Here is a 19,107-nt window from a genome sequence, read left to right as displayed (position 1 = left end):
AGACACAACAAGCTAACATTGGATCACATTGATATCTCTTCGGAGGAAGACTCCAAGACGCTCACTAACCCACCCTCACCCCCTCATACCTCCACATCCACACTCACCTCACAACCTCCTACAACTGTCGACCTTCCCAGTGATCCTGTGACACACAGGCCTGATCACATGACCAGTCAAGGGAGTGGCAACGTCCCTGTGATTTTGAACCTGATTAAGGATCGTCCTGGTGCTATGGCGGGGTCGTTCTACCTGTCCAATCTGAGAGCCATGAAAGGAAATAACAAAGAAGGTAAAGTTATTGCCGTGCTTAATAACTGCCAGAAATTCTATTCAGTGAAAAGTGATGCGGTGTTAGAGTGAAATTTTGCAAACCGGCCACTCCTACACACGCACGCACGCACACACACACACACACACACACACACACACACACACACACACACACACACACACACACACACATACACACAGATACCAGCTCTCCACCAGCCCTGCCAGTTGCGAGTGCTCCTGGTAGTGTGAGGAGCAGCTCCGTCTTCACTCTCTCTGGCTCAGAGCTTATTAACTCTGAGAGCATTGTCTCAGTAGCCATGGGAACCAACCACATCGCCATAATCACAGGTATACATCTACCTCTTCCCTCTGAATTGGTCACTCTATCCTGACAAGTACATGTATAATTATGTTATTGTACAGTTGTAGCTAGTTGACAAAGATTGTGAATGAATAAGCCATGGATGTGATTTGACAAATGACAATGCTGTATCTCTGTGCTGTATATGTCTCTTTTCTGTAGCTGGTACTGAGTGTCTGACATGTGGGGACAACAGTTACGGCCAGCTGGGTTACCATAGAGACAAAGAGCTTGTGACCAGTGGAGGTAACAAACCATCAGCTGTTGAAGTCCTAACTGGAAAACAAATGGAACTGGTGTCTTGTGGAGACTTTTACACTATTGTATCATGCAGAGGTGTGTGCACCAAGTAGAATAATTGTAATGACATACATATCTTGCAGTTACCAAACAAGGCAGTTGTAACCTATAGGCAGGTATACCGTATTTCTTCTAAAATACACCCCCTTCTAATAATGTGCTACCTAGAGATTTCTCCTATAATGATTGACTATTTCTTGTTTTGCATACACTAGCCTCAAAAACGTAATCATTAAAAAACGGTGGCTTATTTAGAAGAAGTACGGTAGTTTAGGTGTTTACCAATCATGTGATAATTTTTTTCTCTGCAGGTGGGGAGGTATACAGCTGGGGGAGTGGTCGCAGGGGGCGACTAGGAAGAGACGCGAGTGAGGATGTGTTTCAGCCACAGCTGATCCCGTTTGAGCACCTCTCCCACTCAGTACAGGCAGTGAACTCCGCCCACAGTGTCACTCTGCTCGTCACCAGGCCAGATAGTTAGCTAAGATAACTGTTTCTGAATCACATTTTTCCACTCGAACTTTAATATAAACTTAGCGTCTATTCTTCATTTTTGTGTGTTTCATGTAGATCATGTGCATAATTTTTTTAATTTTGACTGTTGAAAGTTTCATACTAGTATTGCAAACTATAGTACATAGAATTTTGTTATTAACTATTTTGTCACCTGAGCATATTAAAGCCATTAGGAAAAGTGATAGCGATTTCCAGTGGGGGAGTGTGCAATAAATTATCACGATATTCATGCGTACACTGCTAGATCTAGTACTGTGATAATTATTATAAAACTGACGTTCCCTTAACCCTTCTTCTTCGCACAGTTTGTTGTCCAGTTGCCATTAATTATGAGATATGCTTTATGGCGACTTCAAACTCAAAACTGTGGTGATGAACCAATTAAGCCAGTAGTAGGGCTTGGCAAATTATGCTAGCATAATTTTTGGAATATAATAGGGAGACTTCTAGCAACTAGCATAATTGAGAATAATAGTGCACTAAACTTATAGCATAATTTGACCCTTAGCAGAATAATGGGTACACCAAACTGGAATATTAATAGGCTGACTTTTTGAAATAGTCAAAAAGAATAATAGGCAAAATAAAAAGTATACTTTGCCAAGGCCTATATATATATAATTATATCGATAGCCAGAAGTGTCTTCAAGATTATGAAAATTGGAAGCTGCGCAAGGAAAGTTTGAATCTCCAAACTGACTCTCATCTCCTGACAAATTGTAACTTGTGGCCTAATGTATATTTTGAAATCCGCAGTTGTCACAACTTATTAAAGCATAAAAAGCATCACTGCATGAACTATATCACGCTGTGTAGACTGACATTTTGAACTAAACAACAACAAGCACAAAATCACCTAAGTTCTGCAACAGCAGGGTAGCTGATTATAGCTGCTGTATATAATACTGCTGTCAGGCTGTGGGTGCAACAGTTTGCTCCAAATGGTATGAGTGTATGTTTATCCTATAGTTAACATTTCCAAACGAAGATATAAAGTAGATGACCTGTTGTTGTTGTTGTACAATAGTGCAGCGTGTTTATTGTGAAAGATAAACACATTGACTCTATCAAAACAGACGTGCACAATTGTATCGACACAACAAGCTTAATTACACTGGATCACAGCAGTTGTTGCGATTGGTTTTGTTCCTTCTCAGTTGGTTTCTGGCTCCTTGGTAACACAAGGTTCTGTATGACCCAGATCAGTGGGCCGAGGGGAGCGGGGCGTGTTCCTCTGGTGTTTGATGATCGAGGGGGGGGAGACTCAAGACCACCAATATCAAGAAAGAATAGTCTGTGGTGACATGCAATAGGTGTGTACAGCATGGCTGAAAACTAGTACCACGAGTAACCCTGGTAATGTGAGTTGATACCTTGGTAAAGTGATGGGGAGCCTTGGTGCACGTACCTTAATTAATTTTGAATTGTCGTGTATGATGAAATGTAAATAATGATGTTCTTAATGCTAAATTTTGTACAGACCAGGTCAAAGAGGTGGTTTGGCAGTGGGCCCGGGATCAATGGATGTTCGTGTCATTAGGACACCAACGATATCTCAGAGATGTGTGCCTATACGTACGGTGTTACGGTACGTGTTGTAAAGTCGTTCTAAAGTATGTATCTTAACCATTAGCATGCATGTTGTACAAACAGTGTGTGTTTGAAATAATCAGAATATGCATGGTATAGTTGCATGAGATGCTCGCCCACGAGACCATGGAGATAGTCTGTGCTGCATGGCCTTCACATGAGTAAGAGTATAAACACAGTGTAACCGTTTGAGCAATAGCGATCTTGATTGCTTTTTTACGCTTTCCATGTCTGTGTTTTCCGCACTTCTTCAGCCGAGGGTGGTCTCTACTACTTGTGGGGAAAGGTATATCTGAAGATGTTTATATACATTGTATATTCATCAAAACAAGTTTCACATACCTATCGGCACATGTGTAAACCTTGTACTGTATAGAACATTATGTGCAATGTATTCGTACTATAAAAGTATATAGAGAGGCCATAATTATTATATACAATGTCATGTACACATTATACACATTTGTCAAGTTAACTTCCTTAGGTCAATCGGGTCTATAAGCGTTGATTGTGACCAGCACTCCCCAGGAAGGTACATGTGCCAGTGGACTCACCCCCGGCCAGGGCTTGTTGTGGTGTAGATTGCTCTCTGGTCATCACTGAAAGTGGACAGCTGCTCGCTGCCAGAAACACAGGTGGGAGTTGTTTATAGGAGGCTTTGCAATGTTAGTTTGTGCAAACAACAGGGTAGTTCATATATGTGATGCAATCTACGTACTGTGCGTGTACATGTGCTGTGCTGACTATATGTAGATGCAACAAGTGTATGGATTGTCTGCATTCGATTATTTCAAAGTAGAAAGTAAAAGTACAATGGCATGTTTTTGTTCAAAGGTAAACACACACACACACACACACACACAACCCCATGCATAGACACAACAAGCTAACATTGGTCTCTCTTCGAAGGAGACTCCAAGACGCTCACTATCCCACCCTCACCCTCTCACACCTCCACCTCCACACTCACCTCACAACCTACAACCCGTCGACCTTCCGTGATCATGTGACTCGCAGGCCTGATCATATGACCTAGTAAAGGTAGTGGCAACATCCCTAGTCTGTGATCTTGAACCTAATTATGGATCGTCCTGGTCCTATGGTGGGGTCGTTCTATCTTGTGAGCCATGAAAGGAATATACAAAGAAGATGAATTAAAAATGATTGCCGTAAACTTAATAACCGCCAAAAATTCTATTCAGTGGAAGTCATGAGGTGATAGAGTGAAATGTTGCAAACCGACCACCCCCTACACAAACACACACACACACACACACACACACGCGCACACACACACACACACACACACACACACGCACATGCACACACAGATACCAGCTCTCCACCAGCCCTCCCAGTTCCGTTGTGTGGCTGATTTATGTACGTACCGGGGTACATTGTTTTTGAGCATCAATCGATTTAGCAGTTACCAAACACCTGTTTTTATAATTAGAGACAGAAGCTAGTACCTGGCGGTAGCAACTCAGGCTGCTGTTGCCAATCATGTGATAAAGTTTCTTATAGCATTTTATCAGGAACACATTCTGTAATGTGCTCGGGCCTCATGCGTTTCACGTATCTGTGCATGCGACTGTATTGGAAGGCATTACTGTGTGTGTGGTCATCTATAAGAAAACTTAATGCATGTGGGTGTTGTCTTTATAAAAATAGAATCATAATGCTATTCATAATTATACCATGTCTAGAAAAAGTAGATCTAGAGTCTACCAACTTTGATGCTCACAAACTTGAAAGATTCCTCAAGCTGTGCCATAATTATGTCTATTTTGAATATTAGTCTATTCATACAAGGATACTTCATAGGTGTATTGGTAGCTAGCTGCATGGATAGTCTGTGCTTTTACAAAGATAATCTAATTGGGATGCAGTGTATCTTACTGGCAATATTGTGGTTAATGGTTTTTCACCTCGCAGCTATTATCTCGGCTCAGTTGACAGTTCTCACTGGACTTGAAGCCCTCGTCTCTTCCAGTGGCAGTGTGGTTGAGGGATCAGTGATCCAGATCTACTGTGCTGTAGAGGATGACACCACTGTCACCTTCACATGGACTCTCAATGGAAGCTCTCTGTTGAACGATCCATCTCACATTCGTATCAGGGAAGACAATCTCCCTGAGCGTTCAGCATCATTGCTCACTGATGATTCCACATCTCTGCTCACTGTCGACAACTTCAGAGCATCTGACAATGGAGTATACCAGTGCACTGCTACTAGTGGAGCTACTTCTGGCAATGGAACTGCTGTCAAACTAACAGGTACGAATGTGTGTAAAGATATGTAAATAAACCTACATTTGTTTCTAAGCTGTGCCCTCTACTGCTGATGGGACACTGATGTTGACTGATCAGCCCTCTCTGAATGAACCTGTTGACCTCAGTGCTTCCCTCAATGACAACCGCACTGGGATAGCTCTTGGTGACACTGTCGATGGTTCTCTACTGATATGCACTGTTGGACACCAAGGTGATGGAGTGATGGACTATTCCACCCCGTCTGTGGTGTGGGTGAGGAGCGGACAAGTTGTGGATGACTCTGACTCACGAATCACCATCACCTTGACCACAATGGTCAATGGACAAGTAACCAGTTTTCTGACTATCAATAACTTTGGACTACCTGATGCAGGAGTGTACCAGTGTGTCATCACTGATGACAGTGATGGTGGGGAGGTCATCACCTCAATACCTTATCAATTGGATACAGGTATGAAATGTGCTGTGATAAAAAAATTGCTGTATAAAACGTAAATCTGGCGTTGTGTATTTTCAGGTAACACCATTCGTATTGAGAGAGTCTCTCCTGAGGTCATTATTTTACGTCCTCCCGAGAAGCTGGTCATTGAAGTGAGGGTGTCAGGAGATTATGAAGTGATGTTCTGGCGCAAAACGACTATAAGCGCTTTCATACCTGGTCAAATGCGTCCTCAAGAGTTTCCCAACTATTCTGAGACATTTGTACGAGACAACACCACTGCTGGTAATGAGGGGTTCTATATTGTTCAGCCTCAATTCAAGTCTGGAACAACTCAAACTCATACCCTCACACCAAGTGGTGGTGTTGATTTTGGCGTTATTGCGCCAGGTATGGCATTGATATTGTCATGAACCAACTCATTAATGCATTTCTAATTTCACAGTCGACGCAATCACAACATCTCTCAACACCTTTACTGTTGTGATCCTCGAGGGAGGCAGTGCAGACATCTCCTGTAGATCAGTGGGAGCTCCCGTTCCTAGTATTACTTGGGAGTTCAGCAACCAGACTACTGAGTTTAAGCAAACAGATACAGAGACACCATTTGTAGCTACACGGACTGGAACTATTGGAAACATAGATGTTGTCGTAACTCCTGGTAACATTGAGTCATCCCTCCATATTGTGAGTGCTACATACCCTGATCATGATGGAGTGTACACTTGTATTGGAACCAATTCTGATGACCATACTGTCGCCAGCAGCAGTGCCTTCATCACTGTACAAATAAATGGTGGGTTACATAAAATCAATTATCTATGATTCACGAACATGCATGTCTTGCAGTTGTTCCTGAGGTGGAGATCATAGCTACTGATACTGTTGTCGGTATTGGAAATAATGTCACCATCACTTGCTTCGTACTAAGGGGAAATCCCTTTAATTACATGTACACCAATACTAAGACTGAGACTGGCAATACAACAACTGGACCAACCCGTATTTTGACTGACATTCAGATGACTGATGTTGGTACCTATCGCTGTGATGTCGCCAATGATGCTGGAACTGGGACCAGTAATACTGTGACAATTGAGCTGGGAGGTATAACATCTATAACTACGTATGCCTAACTGCACTCGTATCTCTCAACCATGCAGACCCCCCTATTGTGACCACCATTCAGCTGGACCCTGTGATACTGAACAACAACGTGGACCTGGTCTGTGTTGTAACTGGAGACACTCCTATACAAATTGTTTGGAAGCGGTTTGTAGCCAATACTGTAGAAATTGTTTACACTGGGAATGACACAACTGGTGGAAACTTCAGTTTAATAGCCACTACCGATAACTATGGCGTGTACCAATGTAATGCAGCTAGTCGTTTTGGAATCGACTCTTCTTTCATTATCATCGTTCAAGCTTGTTAGTTTTGTGTTATTGTCAGTAATCACTGTAGTAACGAATGTCTCTTTTTGCACAGTTGGTCCCACCCTTCTTGCTGATGCTGACGTTGAAGTTGTAGCTGGTTCTACTCTCACCTTGAACGTGACCATCACTGACTTCAACCTTCCACTGACTGAGATCACCTGGTTCATAGATGATGTTCCTGCTACAGCCATCACTGGGAGAACAGGAGTCATCACCATCACAAACACCAGCACCACCTATCCACCAGCCACCACCACACTCACTCTAGACCCTGTTCAGCTACCCAGTGAGAGTGGCCTGTATTCTGTAACAATCGTCAATCCTGCTGGGATGGACACCATCACCTTTAATATCACTGTTACTGGTGAGTAAAAAAATTTTTTTTTAGAAAAATGACTGTGTGTGCTCAGTTCAGGAGGACATGCAGCATGGTTATGATAAAAGCTGAATTACGGAGTATTTATTCATTGCACTCCCTGTTTACTACAGTCCCTGCTAACATCATATTCCCCGCTGGTTTGGTTGACCTACTCGTGCCCGAGGGACATCAAACCACCCTGACATGTACTGCTCGTGGATCCCCAGCACCTGTGTTTGTTTGGTTTAGGAAAAGTGAAGTTGTTGACACTGGTGATGCCAGGCTTCAAATTTCTACATTGGAAATGTCTACTGGTTTTATTGACATAACTTCTCTGCTCATTATCACACTAGTAGACAGAACTGACTTTGGTATGTTCAGATGTGAGGCTCGTAACACCATACTGGGTGCACCATCTAACAACTTTCAGAGCTACAACCTAACTGTAAATTGTAAATGAATGAAGTTAGTTGCTCTTTCTTAGTATATAGCACTTCTTTCTTACATGTACATGGACACGTGCAGTATTTCTCTCTCCGTACAGTTCCCCCTACAATTCTTGAGGACCCTGTTCCAGTGTCTGTGTTTTCCCCCAGCCCACTCACACTGACCTGCACAGCTGAAGGCTACCCTCGGCCAACCATAGCCTGGACAAGGACGTCTCCCACTAGAGAAGTGACTGAGTTTTCCCTACCCATGGACAATGTTGACCTCACAGAGACAGCTAAAGGACTCAATGTAACCAGTAATCTGACAATCCTAGTAACTGGTGAACTGGACACTGGAAACTGGAGCTGCAGAGCAAACAACAACTTTAGAGAGATTGTCAGTCGTCCAGCTGAAGTCGTGATATGTTGTAAGTGTTTATTAATACATGTTCTATATATATGATACTTTAGTCCTCATTGTAATGATTGCGTTTCTCTTGATACAGTTGGTGCTCAAATTGTTTTTCCAATGAGTAGAGAAATTTTCCGAGTCAATGAGACAGAAAACATCACCTTTACATTTGTAGCCATTGGACTACCTCCACCCTCCATCTCCTTCTTCAATGGAGACCAAAAAGTTGGACTGCCTCGATTTATTGTAGAGACCCAACCAGCTGAGCTGTTACCCAATACAACGTTTCTAGTGACTGCTTCACTCACTCTTATCAATGCTACGGATGGGGACAGTGGTGACAAGGGGATCTGTCGAGCCATGAATACTGTGGAAGAACTTAACAAGACAAGAATGGATGAAGTTGCTATTGAGGTGGTGGTGAATGGTGAGTGGCTAGTAGTACTAGATTGTACCGGTTGACTGTTCTATCTATAGCCTTTCATAGAATCTCGTGTCATGGTGCATATGCACATACGTATGTACAAATATTCCCCACTTGGGGTCTGTATCATAGCAACTGGGTGGGGTTTAACTACCATAAACCCCAGCCCTGGAGCACATTCCTCATAAACTCCTTGCGTTGAAGGCGCACTGATTTTAGTACTAGATCTACACAGCCAAAAAGAAGCTAGACACTTGTCGACAAGGGCAGGACAGATGGGTGGGGCTCGCTAAACATCAGGAAAGCTGGAGGAAGGGTGGGGCTCACTGCTTGGACATTGACAAGTTAGTGCGTAGAGCTAGAAGCTTAGCACTGGCTTCAAGCTATACGCACAAGCTTTTTGTTCATTTTCAATAGTTTTTGAGACTGTTTGCTAGTTGTATCCAAGGTGAGGTAGCTTAGGTAGCAAGTACTTTTCATTCAAGTGGGTAATAACACTTATTGTCCACTACATTCGAATTTATGGCAATCTTAAACCATCCTTGGCCTCGGGGCTTCGCCCTCGTCCTCGGAGGTTTACTGCCATAAATTCTGATGTAGTGGACAATAAGTATAACTTACATTTTATTTTTATACACATTAACTCTTAAACCAACCATTAGTTGAAGTACAATACCTTCACTGTGTACAGAACTCCCACTCCCGTGCCAGTTGCTCCGTCCATTACAGTCCCTCCTATGGACATCAGTGTCGTACACACGTTATTGTGAATGTTCTTGCATTGTTGTGATTAACTACGTACGTGTGCCTTTAATCCAATGCAGTGTCTCCAACTATCACTCGAAACCCAATAGATGTCACCATCATTGAGGGCAACAATGCTGTGTTTGTTTGTCAGGCCAGTGCTTTTCCCAGACCAGCCATCATCTGGGACTATTACGACCTAGTCTCAAACTCCACCTCTCGTGTCATGGGTGGTGCTGATTATGACATCATGGAAGCAGTGGATGGTGACAGAATTTTGACGAGCAATCTTACAGTACTGTCCACTGATGTGTCTGATTTTGGACAGTACAGGTGTACAGCTATTAATATGGTGGGGGTGGTCAGCACAACTGCAAGTCTTTCTATACACAGTGAGTTAGGGATCCATGCACCGGTCATCTGAATTATTCGCCTTAATTTTTGGATTACTTCAGCACATAAAAATATAAGCATGGCTAAATTGAAAAGTACAAATCTCTGCCCTATACTCCCTGCAGTCCTTCCACTAATCACCTCCTTGGAGCCCGGAGATATGTTGGTGATCAACCAGACAGACTCAGTGACTTTTGTGTGCATAGCCACTGGACTACCCACTCCACTAGTGCAGTGGTATCGAGGTGACCTCTTCCTCAATGGAACTGGAATGGACATTAATTCAAGAGTGGAACTGAATAACACGATGATGGACGGTTCACTAGGGCAGATTAGCACTGTGATAAGTATGATAACTATCACTGACACAATTGGTGGTGATTCAGATACATACTCATGTGCGGCCAGCAATGCTCTGATTAACAATGGTGTGATGGAGAACGGAATAGATCAACAAAATGCTACTCTCTTTGTTCAAGGTACTGTTCTGTAATTAAGTGTCGAACGATGTTGTATTACAGAGTATCCCACTACAGTTCCATCTAATGTGATTTCCTTGGATACTAATCAGAGGATACCGGCTAATGAGTCAGAATCAGCTACTCTCAGCTTCAGTATTGAGAACGCCTCCCCTGTGGTCACGGTGTCTAACATTCGCTGGTACTACTCGGCTGATTTTGCCTCGTCATTGTTTGCTAGTGGTTCTGAGTTTCAAGATATTACAAGTCTCCCCAGTCGTACATCAAAGTCTACCCTCACCTTCTCCAGTGATCGTCTCAGCCTGAACATTGACAACATTGTTCAAGCTCGCATGGCTGGTGAGGAAACTGATGCAGGACGATACTTTGTGCAAGCCACTAATGAAGCTGGGAGTGACAACTCCTACATTGATATTATTGTGAATGGTAAGTATGAATTATTCTACACATACAAAATTGTAGATGTTCAAAACAGAATCATCTTTTTCAATGCTTTCCTCATAGGACCACCAGTAATAATTGATCCTCCATTGGATCAGGTCATAATTAACAATGGATCCAGTGCTGTGTTCTCTTGTGATGCACTGGCATCTCCTGATCATGCTGTCTCATGGAAATTCACTGATTTCAACCAAACAGTGATGGACATTGTCAGCAACATTAAGTACACCATTGTAGGTGATCGTAATGGAAGTAGGTTCGGAGAGCTGACAGTATTGAATGTGACTTATGAGGACAGAGGAGTGTATACTTGCTCAGCTGCTAATAGCATTGGAACTGTTACCGCTTCTGCAAACCTTACTGTTCACGGTAAGACTGAAGTTGAAAAAAAACTGAAAAATTGGGGACATCTATCATATAATTATATAACTAGCCAAAGGCAAATATGATTGTTAGTCTACATAAATTCACTATAATTGTATATATAGTGACCCCTGTGATAGTCGATACATCTGCTCTTACTGAAGTGCGACTGGGTGTACCTGCTGTCCTTGTGTGTCTGGTCACTGGCTTCCCCATTCCATCCATCTCCTGGAGGAAGAATGGAGAGATTGTCAACATTTACAGTGATTCCTCACTCTTAGCAAGACTGGACGTTGTAGAATTTGCCGCGGTGTCCATGGACACGAACAGTAGTGCTGAGTTTAAGAGCAGTGGGTACACAGGCAGTGGCAGTATAATGGGCCTGCTCATGATGTACACTGATGTCACTGTGGATCAAGTACGTCAGTTGGGAGAGCTTGGAGTTGTCGGGATGCTGTCGTTTAAAAAGACGATGAGGGAGGACACTGGCGACTACACGTGCACTGGAACCAACATGCTTCCTGAGACAACCACATTGAGTGAAGTGTCCAACAACATACCACTGTTTATCTTAGGTGAGTGCTTTCCGTACTATCGGAATGGCATGATTGTGTAACACTAGCAATGTGATGTGTTTAAAAATAACTGGATGAGTGACTGAGTGTGTAATTTTAAACTACAGAGCGTCCAGATTCTCCTGTGAATGTGAGCACTCGTGATGTTGGTGCTCGCTGGGTGGTTCTTAGTTGGACACCCTCTTTTGACGGCAACAGACCAGTGACCAATTTCTCCTTGTACGTACGCTCTGTGGATGTCTCGGACGGTTTCACTCTGATCAGTACCATCATTCATAGTAATCTGATGAGCTCTGCAGGGGAGCTCATGTACAATGTATCAATGCAGGGGGTCATTCTCCCCTACACCAACTACTCCTTCACTGTAGACGCCTGCAATGACATTGGCTGTAGCAATCAGAGTGACCCGTCTCCTATAGTTACAACTGATCAAGACGGTAAGGCATCACTTAATGTAGCATACTTACATGTCAGTATAGTAACACACATTTAAGTCTACATTCACATAATTATCTGTATGTGAGTATATCCGTAACATCCTGCCATTACATACAGGTATACTAAAACTAGGGTGACACAAGGTGTCATGGGGCGAGCGTGTTAGCAGTACAGGTGGTTCACATCTATGTGTTGTGAATACCTATGCCTGTCTTGTTCCAAGCGTGCCTGTCTGGCCTCAGGAGTCTCTGTAGAAAAAAAACACTGGCTTATCATCATGAACGCCACTTGTCAGTGGCACTTACCCGAGGCTCTGCTGGTTTGAGTTGAAGCAGCCATTTGCTGTAGGCGTGGCTGTCTGGCCTCAGGAGTATATATCTGTAATGAAAATTACACTGGCTTATATCATGTACGCTGCCTGAACTTACCTGAAGCTCTGCTGGTTTGGGTGGAAGCAGCCATTTGCTGTAGGCGTGCCTGCCTGGCCTCAGGAGTCTCTGTGTCCCGTCTCAGTTGCTGGGATGCTCTATTGGCATCCAGTGCAATGGTTACCTTGAATCTTGAGTGCCCTGTGCTTTTCTCTGCGTTTGGCTAGCCTGACTTCTTTCTCTTCAGCTGTTTCTTGGGCTCTTGCTTGTCTCTCTCGATCCCTCCTTATTCGAAGCCTTCTTGTTTGTGTTCGTTGTCAGTATTCATTTTATGCTTATGCCTCCAGTACAGTTGTGCAAAATACACGAGGAATACACGAAATTGGTAAGGACCGCGTGTGTAAAAACCGGCTATCAGGCCGCACGTACCATGACATACATACATACATACATACATACATACATACATACAGAGAAATTTTCTACCGAGGTCACTAAGATAGGGCTCGCTACGCTCGCCCCAATTATTGTCTCGTCGGACTTGTAAACATAACTATATTACATGCAGTACCTATAAGTATACTTATGTGCTCTCTCAACAGCCTCTTCCCCGCCCACTGGATTGACGGCTGAGCCCACTCAGACAACTATCACACTCACTTGGACAGAACCAGACATGCCAAATGGAGTTATCACTCAGTATGAGGTATGTTAGTGTGTGTTGAATGACAACCCTGACGTCCACTTATCCAGGTTTCATTTGTCGGGATCAGAGACTACGCTCCAAGTTTCAGTCACACAGTTACCATTATTCTGTTTTCTTTAGGAGATATTTATTCTCCAGCCAATAACAATTTTGGAACAACTCTGATCGACCTTTTCCCTAACACTCAGTACACAGTGTCAGTGTTTCCAGTCAACGGAGATGGCAATGGAATGCCAGCTACCAGTACTGTGAACACACTGAATGGTGAGTTACATTCACTTTCTGTTTGCTTAGAGTTACACATGTTTTCTGCATATTTACCTTCTAGAATATTTATTCTTTCCCCAAGTATTTGTTCAGCTGCTATTTATTCTGTCCCCAGCTTCCCCACCTCCTGCTGTTGTTGAGCCGTCGTCAGTTTCTGAAGAGGAGGTCATTAACAACGACCCACAAACAGTCACTATTGGTGTTGCCTCGTTCTCAGAAGACAATGTTCTGATAACTCACTATCAAGTTATTGTGGTCTTCCTTCCTGAAGGAACAGCAATAAGCGATCTAAACTCAGACTCAAAGGTTCAATTTCCCCAGCAAGATATTGGAACCTATGCTGACCTTTCTTGCAATAGCAAGCCCTCTTCCCCATATGCTTACGTCACTGCTGAGATGAGTGGTGACCTCTATAAGGGCCTCACAGGAGACAAGTTTGTGGTTGGACAGGATAAGGATGATGACGTGAATTCTCCGAATGACCGTCCTAATCGTTACACCAATGGACCGTTGTGTTTCGCTACAAGCTACACTTTCTTTGTACGTGCATTCTCAGCATCTGACTCAAATCAGGTGAGCTATCAAGATTGGGTTTACAGTATATGAGTATGATTATCTATGCTATAATTATGTTTGAATGGCTGTCTATATTATAATTACGTCCCGTAGATATAATTGGGCAATTTAGTAATCAGTCATGTACATTTAGTGTTCTCTTCCTAGATGGGACGCAGAGGTGTGAGACAGACTGATCCAGATAAAAGACAGTACGTCCATTTTGCATCTAGTGGTTATGTCCAATCTACTTCTGAAATTCGTAAGTACATTTCTTTATCTTAGACATCTGCTTTCAATACTTTTATTGCACAGCTACATCGATATTGCTGATTCAGCTTCGTCTTGTTGGGGTGGACAGGTGTCAGCAATGGGTGGTAAGCCATAAATTGCAAAATTGTATTCCAATAGTGAACTATAGTAATAGCTAGGATGTGTACATTATACAGAAACTCGTGTTTATTTAATAGGCTGAGGATAGTCAACAAAAGTTGAACGCTTTAAACAACACCCTCTCTACAAGTGTCAACGAAAGATGCCACTGTGGATTTTCTGTGCTTAACATTTTGAATCCCAAATTTCGCTGCTTTCCCGAATCTGAAGATGCTGTAACGTACCGAGCTGAGGTTAGTGGTACTCAAGCAGCTTCGGCGGTTGAGATTGCAAACTATATTGAAGGCTGGCTGGCTGATGGAGCAATCGTGGCTTTTGAATTCCTCTTGATTCCTGTGGATAGTACTTGTCAAGTTATTCTAACTTCAATTGCTGATCCAGAATGCATGAACCCCACACCCATATCTCCCACGTCAGCACAGTTTCCAGTAGCTGCTGTTGGAGGTGCAATCGGTGCAGTGATATTTCTGATCGTTATTTTCATAATCACGATTGTCATGATTTACATCGGCATTCACAAAAAACGGGCAAGAAGCTTTAATCTTTCCAAAAACAGGTTTGAAATGTTGATTTATGTGTACTTTTATTGGGAAATGTGCACTTACACAGGCCAACAATTGAGATGAGTACGGTAAATGCTGATGTTGACACACAAGACAAAGAATATGAAACTCTGGACACTTTCCAAGATGAGTCTACTCAGCAAGCATCCTCTACTCCACATGTTTACGACGTTGTTGAGTTTCCAGCTAGAAATGTAGTTAATGATGATATTAAAGATTTTGAGATCACAGACTGTGCTGCTTATAGTGTGACTGGTAGACATTAATAATTTTTACAGTTGTGTAGCTATTAACAATGAAAGACTTCATGTTAGAATTATATTTATGTGTTGTGTTGTGTTGTGTTGTGCTGTGAGTTTATGATTGCTGCTGAGTAATTTGACGATTTCAAGTATACCTCCCTGTGTTTTCTGTTTCTGATCTGTGTCCCAAAACAGTAGCTACATCAATCGTAGCCGTTCCTTTGTAGAGAGTTGACATACGGCCCCTTTAATCACACATTAATTTGACCGTAATGTTAATAGCTACACTATTAACATCTATTTGTGATGTCATAAGCCATAACCCCTCTCTTGCACAGTATGTCATTCAATATTATGTCCACTTAATGAGACATCCTTTATGCATGTGGCGATTTCAGACTCAAAACGAAATGAACCGAGCCAGAAGTGTCCTCAAGATTGAGAAGGATGGGAGGCTGGAAACTTTGGCATCTCATCTCCGGACAATATGAACGATTATAACTTGGTAAGACTAACCATCCAGTCTCACACGGTGGCTTACACATGCAGTTGTCACAATTCATTAAAGCATCAGTTCCCTCGCATACATGAACTCGATCTACACGACTGTGATGATATTATACTATACTATTAACCTTTCACTGGACAATGCATACACTGCTGTAGAGCGCATGCAGGTACCATTGTCGACAGTTGCTCTCCAGGAAATAACCGGTGAGTATAAATTATAATTGGCTATACCGAAATTTTGGTGTACAGTGTGTTTGTTTATTACTGCATGCATGCGTAGCAAAACTCTTACCCTAGTTTTGCAACAGCAGGGTAGCTGATCATAAAAGCTGCTGTATACTGCTGTCAGTTTTGCAACAGCTGTCAGGCTGTGGGTGCAACAGTTCGCTCCAAATGGTATATATATAAGTGTATGACATTGTATGTTTATCTACTGTCAATGTTAGTTCACATTTCTGTTCAAATGAAGATAAAGTAGATGACCTGTTTTTGTTGTTCACAATGGTGTTTATTGTGAAAGATAAACATTAACCATCAACACACAATTAATCATGTGCACAATTGTGTAGACCAACAAGCTATAACACTGGATCATCTTAAGCTCAACAGTTGTTGTGATTGGTTTGTTTCCTCTCAGTTGGTTTTTGACTCCTTGGCAACAGCAAGGTTCAGTTCTCACCCAGAGCAGTGAGGAAAGGGGGGGGGCGTGGTCCTCTGGTGTTTGAGCCATAACTGCGGGGGACTCAAGACCACTGTTATAAAGAATTGGCCTGTGGTGTACATGTTCACTGCCTGTCTCACAACTGTGTAGATATAGAATACATGAGTGCTAGTACCATGCATGGGTAGCCTTGCATGGTGAAGTGGTAAAGGGAAGCCTTGTTGCAACCATGCATGTGTGAATTGTCGTGTATGAAAGAATGCCCAAAATTTACCTACGTATGAATTATAATATGTGCCTGTAAAATCGAAATTGAATACGTACTTAATGTCCCTAGCTCCCTTCTCGTACATGCAGACAAGGGTAATTGTGATGACGTTTGGCAGTGCATGGGATCAATGGTTGTTTAGGTCATGAGGACATGCACTAATGATGTCTCAGAGGTGTGTACCTACGTACTTACTGTGTGTATATAGTATTGTGAAATTACATTGTTTGCTCATGCTATGCAAAGTATATCTTAAACTGTTAGCATGTATGTTGTACAAACAGTGTGGTTTCATTAACTGCATGGTGCCAACAAAAATGTTTGGGCAATAATAGGAGTATAGTGTTTTTTCTGTACAGCCTCGACTGGTTCACGAGATGCTAGCTCACCAGACCGTGGAGATAGCATATAATAGAGCCAACCACATATTAACCATCACATGTGTGTGTGAGTGAGAGTATAAACATGACAAGCTCACAGAGAAAGTGTTAACCTTTTATGCAATGGTATGCTCTTGTTGTTTGAGTTAACTTTTTCCATGTACGTGTTCACTACGTGTTTTTTCTGTACCCTTCCTCAGCTGAGGGTGGTGGGGAAAGGGACAAATGTATAACATTCTTAATCTGAAAATGTCTGTGTTTATGTTAATGACCAAAATAGGCTGCATTATTTACGTATCCTTTTACTTGTCAATCTTGCGCTGTTATGCAATGTATTCGTACTTTAAGTCAATTGGGTCTCGGCGTTTATTGTGACCAGCACTCCCCCAGGAAGGTACAGGTGCCAGTGGAGTCACCCCCGGCCAGGGCTTGTTGTGGGGTGGACTGCTCTCTGGTCATCACTGAAAGCGGACAGCTGCTTGCTGCCGGAAACAACAGGTGATGGTGGTTGTTTAGGAGGTTTTGCAACGTTAGTCTGTGGTAAACAACAGATATTACAGTGTGTGTATAGCTGTTGTAACTGATACCGACTATATGGATGCAACAAGTGTATACTTGTCTACATTTCTATTTAAATAGAAAGTAAAATTACTTCAACTGTTTCTGTTAACTTATTGTTTATTCAAAGGTAAACCAACACACACACACACACACACAACCCCTATAGACACAACAAGCTAACATTGAATCACATTGATCTCTCTTCAGAGAAAGACTCCAAGACGCTCACTAACCCACCCTCACCCCCTCACACCTCCACATGCATCCACATTCACTTCACAACCTCCTACAACTGTCGACCTTCGCAGTGATCCCATGACACGCAGTCCTGACATTATGACCAGTCAAGTGAGTGGCAACGTCCCTGTGATTTTGAACCTGATTAAGGATTGTCCTGGTGCTACACACACACACACACACGTACACACAGATAGCTTTCCGCCAGCCCTACCAGTTCCGAGTGCTCCTGGTAGTGCTCCGTCTTCACTCTCTCTGGCTCAGAGCTTATTAACTCTGAGAACATTGTCTCAGCAGCCATGGGAACCAACCACATTGCCATAATCACAGGTATATATCTACCTCTTCCCTCTGAATTGGTCACTCTATTGTGTTAACCCTGACAAGTACATGTACATGTGCAGTACTAGCTAGTTGACATTGTAAGCCATGAATGTGATTTAAAGACAAATGACAATGCTGTATCTCTGTGCATGTGTCTCTTTCTGTAGCTGGTACTGAGTGTCTGACATGTGGGGACAACAGTTACAGCCAGCTGGGTTACCATAGAGACAAAGAGCTTGTGACCAGTGGAGGTAATTAACAAACCATCATCTGTTGAAGTCCTAACTGGAGACTTTTACACTATTGTATATCATGCAGAGGTGTGTGCACCAAGTAGAATAATTGTAATGACATAGATCTTGCAGTTACCAAACAAGGCAGTCGTAACATACCGTATTTCTTCCAAAATACGCCCCCTTCTAATAATGCGCCACCTGAAGATTTCTCCCATAAGGCACCATATAAATTCATTGGCTATTTCTTGTTTTGCATACTACACTAGCCTCGAAAACGTAATTATTAAAAAGTGGCGCCTTATTTAGAAGAAGTACGATAGTTTAGCTATTTGCCAATCATGTGATAATTTATATTAATTTTTTTCTCCTGCAAGTGGTGAAATGTACAGCTGGGGGAGTGGTCGCAGGGGGCGACTAGGAAGAGACACGAGTGAGGATGTGTTTCAGCCACAGCTGATCCCGTTTGAGCACCTCTCCCACTCAGTACAGACAGTGAACTCCGCCCACAGTGTCATTCTGCTCGTCACCAGGCCAGATAGTTAGCTAATATAACTGTTTCTGAATCACATTTTTCCACTCAAACTTTAAT

The 19,107-nt window shown here is 42.6% G+C and overlaps 2 protein-coding genes across 6 annotated transcripts in view; both read left to right on the top strand.

Annotated features, from left to right (window-relative positions):
- Positions 1-1,608, top strand: part of LOC135334531 (serine/threonine-protein kinase Nek8-like) — an 81,998-nt gene extending 80,390 nt beyond the window's left edge. For both annotated transcript variants that reach the window (XM_064529756.1, XM_064529754.1), the window contains 4 exons: positions 3-292; positions 475-624; positions 800-973; positions 1,249-1,608. In XM_064529756.1, coding sequence (XP_064385826.1) covers positions 3-292; positions 475-624; positions 800-973; positions 1,249-1,418 — 784 coding nt within the window. In that variant the 3' untranslated portion in view covers positions 1,419-1,608. The remainder of the gene's footprint in view (positions 1-2; positions 293-474; positions 625-799; positions 974-1,248) is intronic.
- A 3,164-nt stretch (positions 1,609-4,772) lies between these two features.
- Positions 4,773-19,107, top strand: part of LOC135334527 (hemicentin-1-like) — a 44,162-nt gene continuing 29,827 nt past the window's right edge. The window contains exons 1-23 of one of the 4 annotated variants that reach the window (XM_064529749.1): positions 4,791-5,320; positions 5,370-5,768; positions 5,835-6,146; positions 6,202-6,552; positions 6,606-6,863; positions 6,920-7,186; positions 7,245-7,556; positions 7,682-8,002; positions 8,095-8,406; positions 8,485-8,817; positions 9,639-9,950; positions 10,077-10,430; positions 10,488-10,856; positions 10,935-11,240; positions 11,360-11,809; positions 11,917-12,246; positions 13,218-13,321; positions 13,369-13,585; positions 13,704-14,161; positions 14,312-14,405; positions 14,459-14,520; positions 14,614-15,092; positions 15,146-15,476. In XM_064529749.1, the coding sequence (XP_064385819.1) occupies positions 4,822-5,320; positions 5,370-5,768; positions 5,835-6,146; positions 6,202-6,552; positions 6,606-6,863; positions 6,920-7,186; positions 7,245-7,556; positions 7,682-8,002; positions 8,095-8,406; positions 8,485-8,817; positions 9,639-9,950; positions 10,077-10,430; positions 10,488-10,856; positions 10,935-11,240; positions 11,360-11,809; positions 11,917-12,246; positions 13,218-13,321; positions 13,369-13,585; positions 13,704-14,161; positions 14,312-14,405; positions 14,459-14,520; positions 14,614-15,092; positions 15,146-15,365 (7,119 nt within the window). In that variant the 5' untranslated portion in view covers positions 4,791-4,821 and the 3' untranslated portion in view covers positions 15,366-15,476. Of the gene's footprint in view, positions 5,321-5,369; positions 5,769-5,834; positions 6,147-6,201; positions 6,553-6,605; positions 6,864-6,919; positions 7,187-7,244; positions 7,557-7,681; positions 8,003-8,094; positions 8,407-8,484; positions 8,818-9,638; positions 9,951-10,076; positions 10,431-10,487; positions 10,857-10,934; positions 11,241-11,359; positions 11,810-11,916; positions 12,247-13,217; positions 13,322-13,368; positions 13,586-13,703; positions 14,162-14,311; positions 14,406-14,458; positions 14,521-14,613; positions 15,093-15,145; positions 15,477-19,107 lie in introns of those variants that run through there. The other 3 variants (XM_064529750.1, XM_064529747.1, XM_064529746.1) reach the window with 3 other exon arrangements.

The sequence above is a fragment of the Halichondria panicea genome, chromosome 4 (assembly GCF_963675165.1).
Source record: "Halichondria panicea chromosome 4, odHalPani1.1, whole genome shotgun sequence".
Taxonomy (NCBI): domain Eukaryota; kingdom Metazoa; phylum Porifera; class Demospongiae; order Suberitida; family Halichondriidae; genus Halichondria; species Halichondria panicea.
This window is presented reverse-complemented; position numbering and strand designations above follow the sequence as displayed.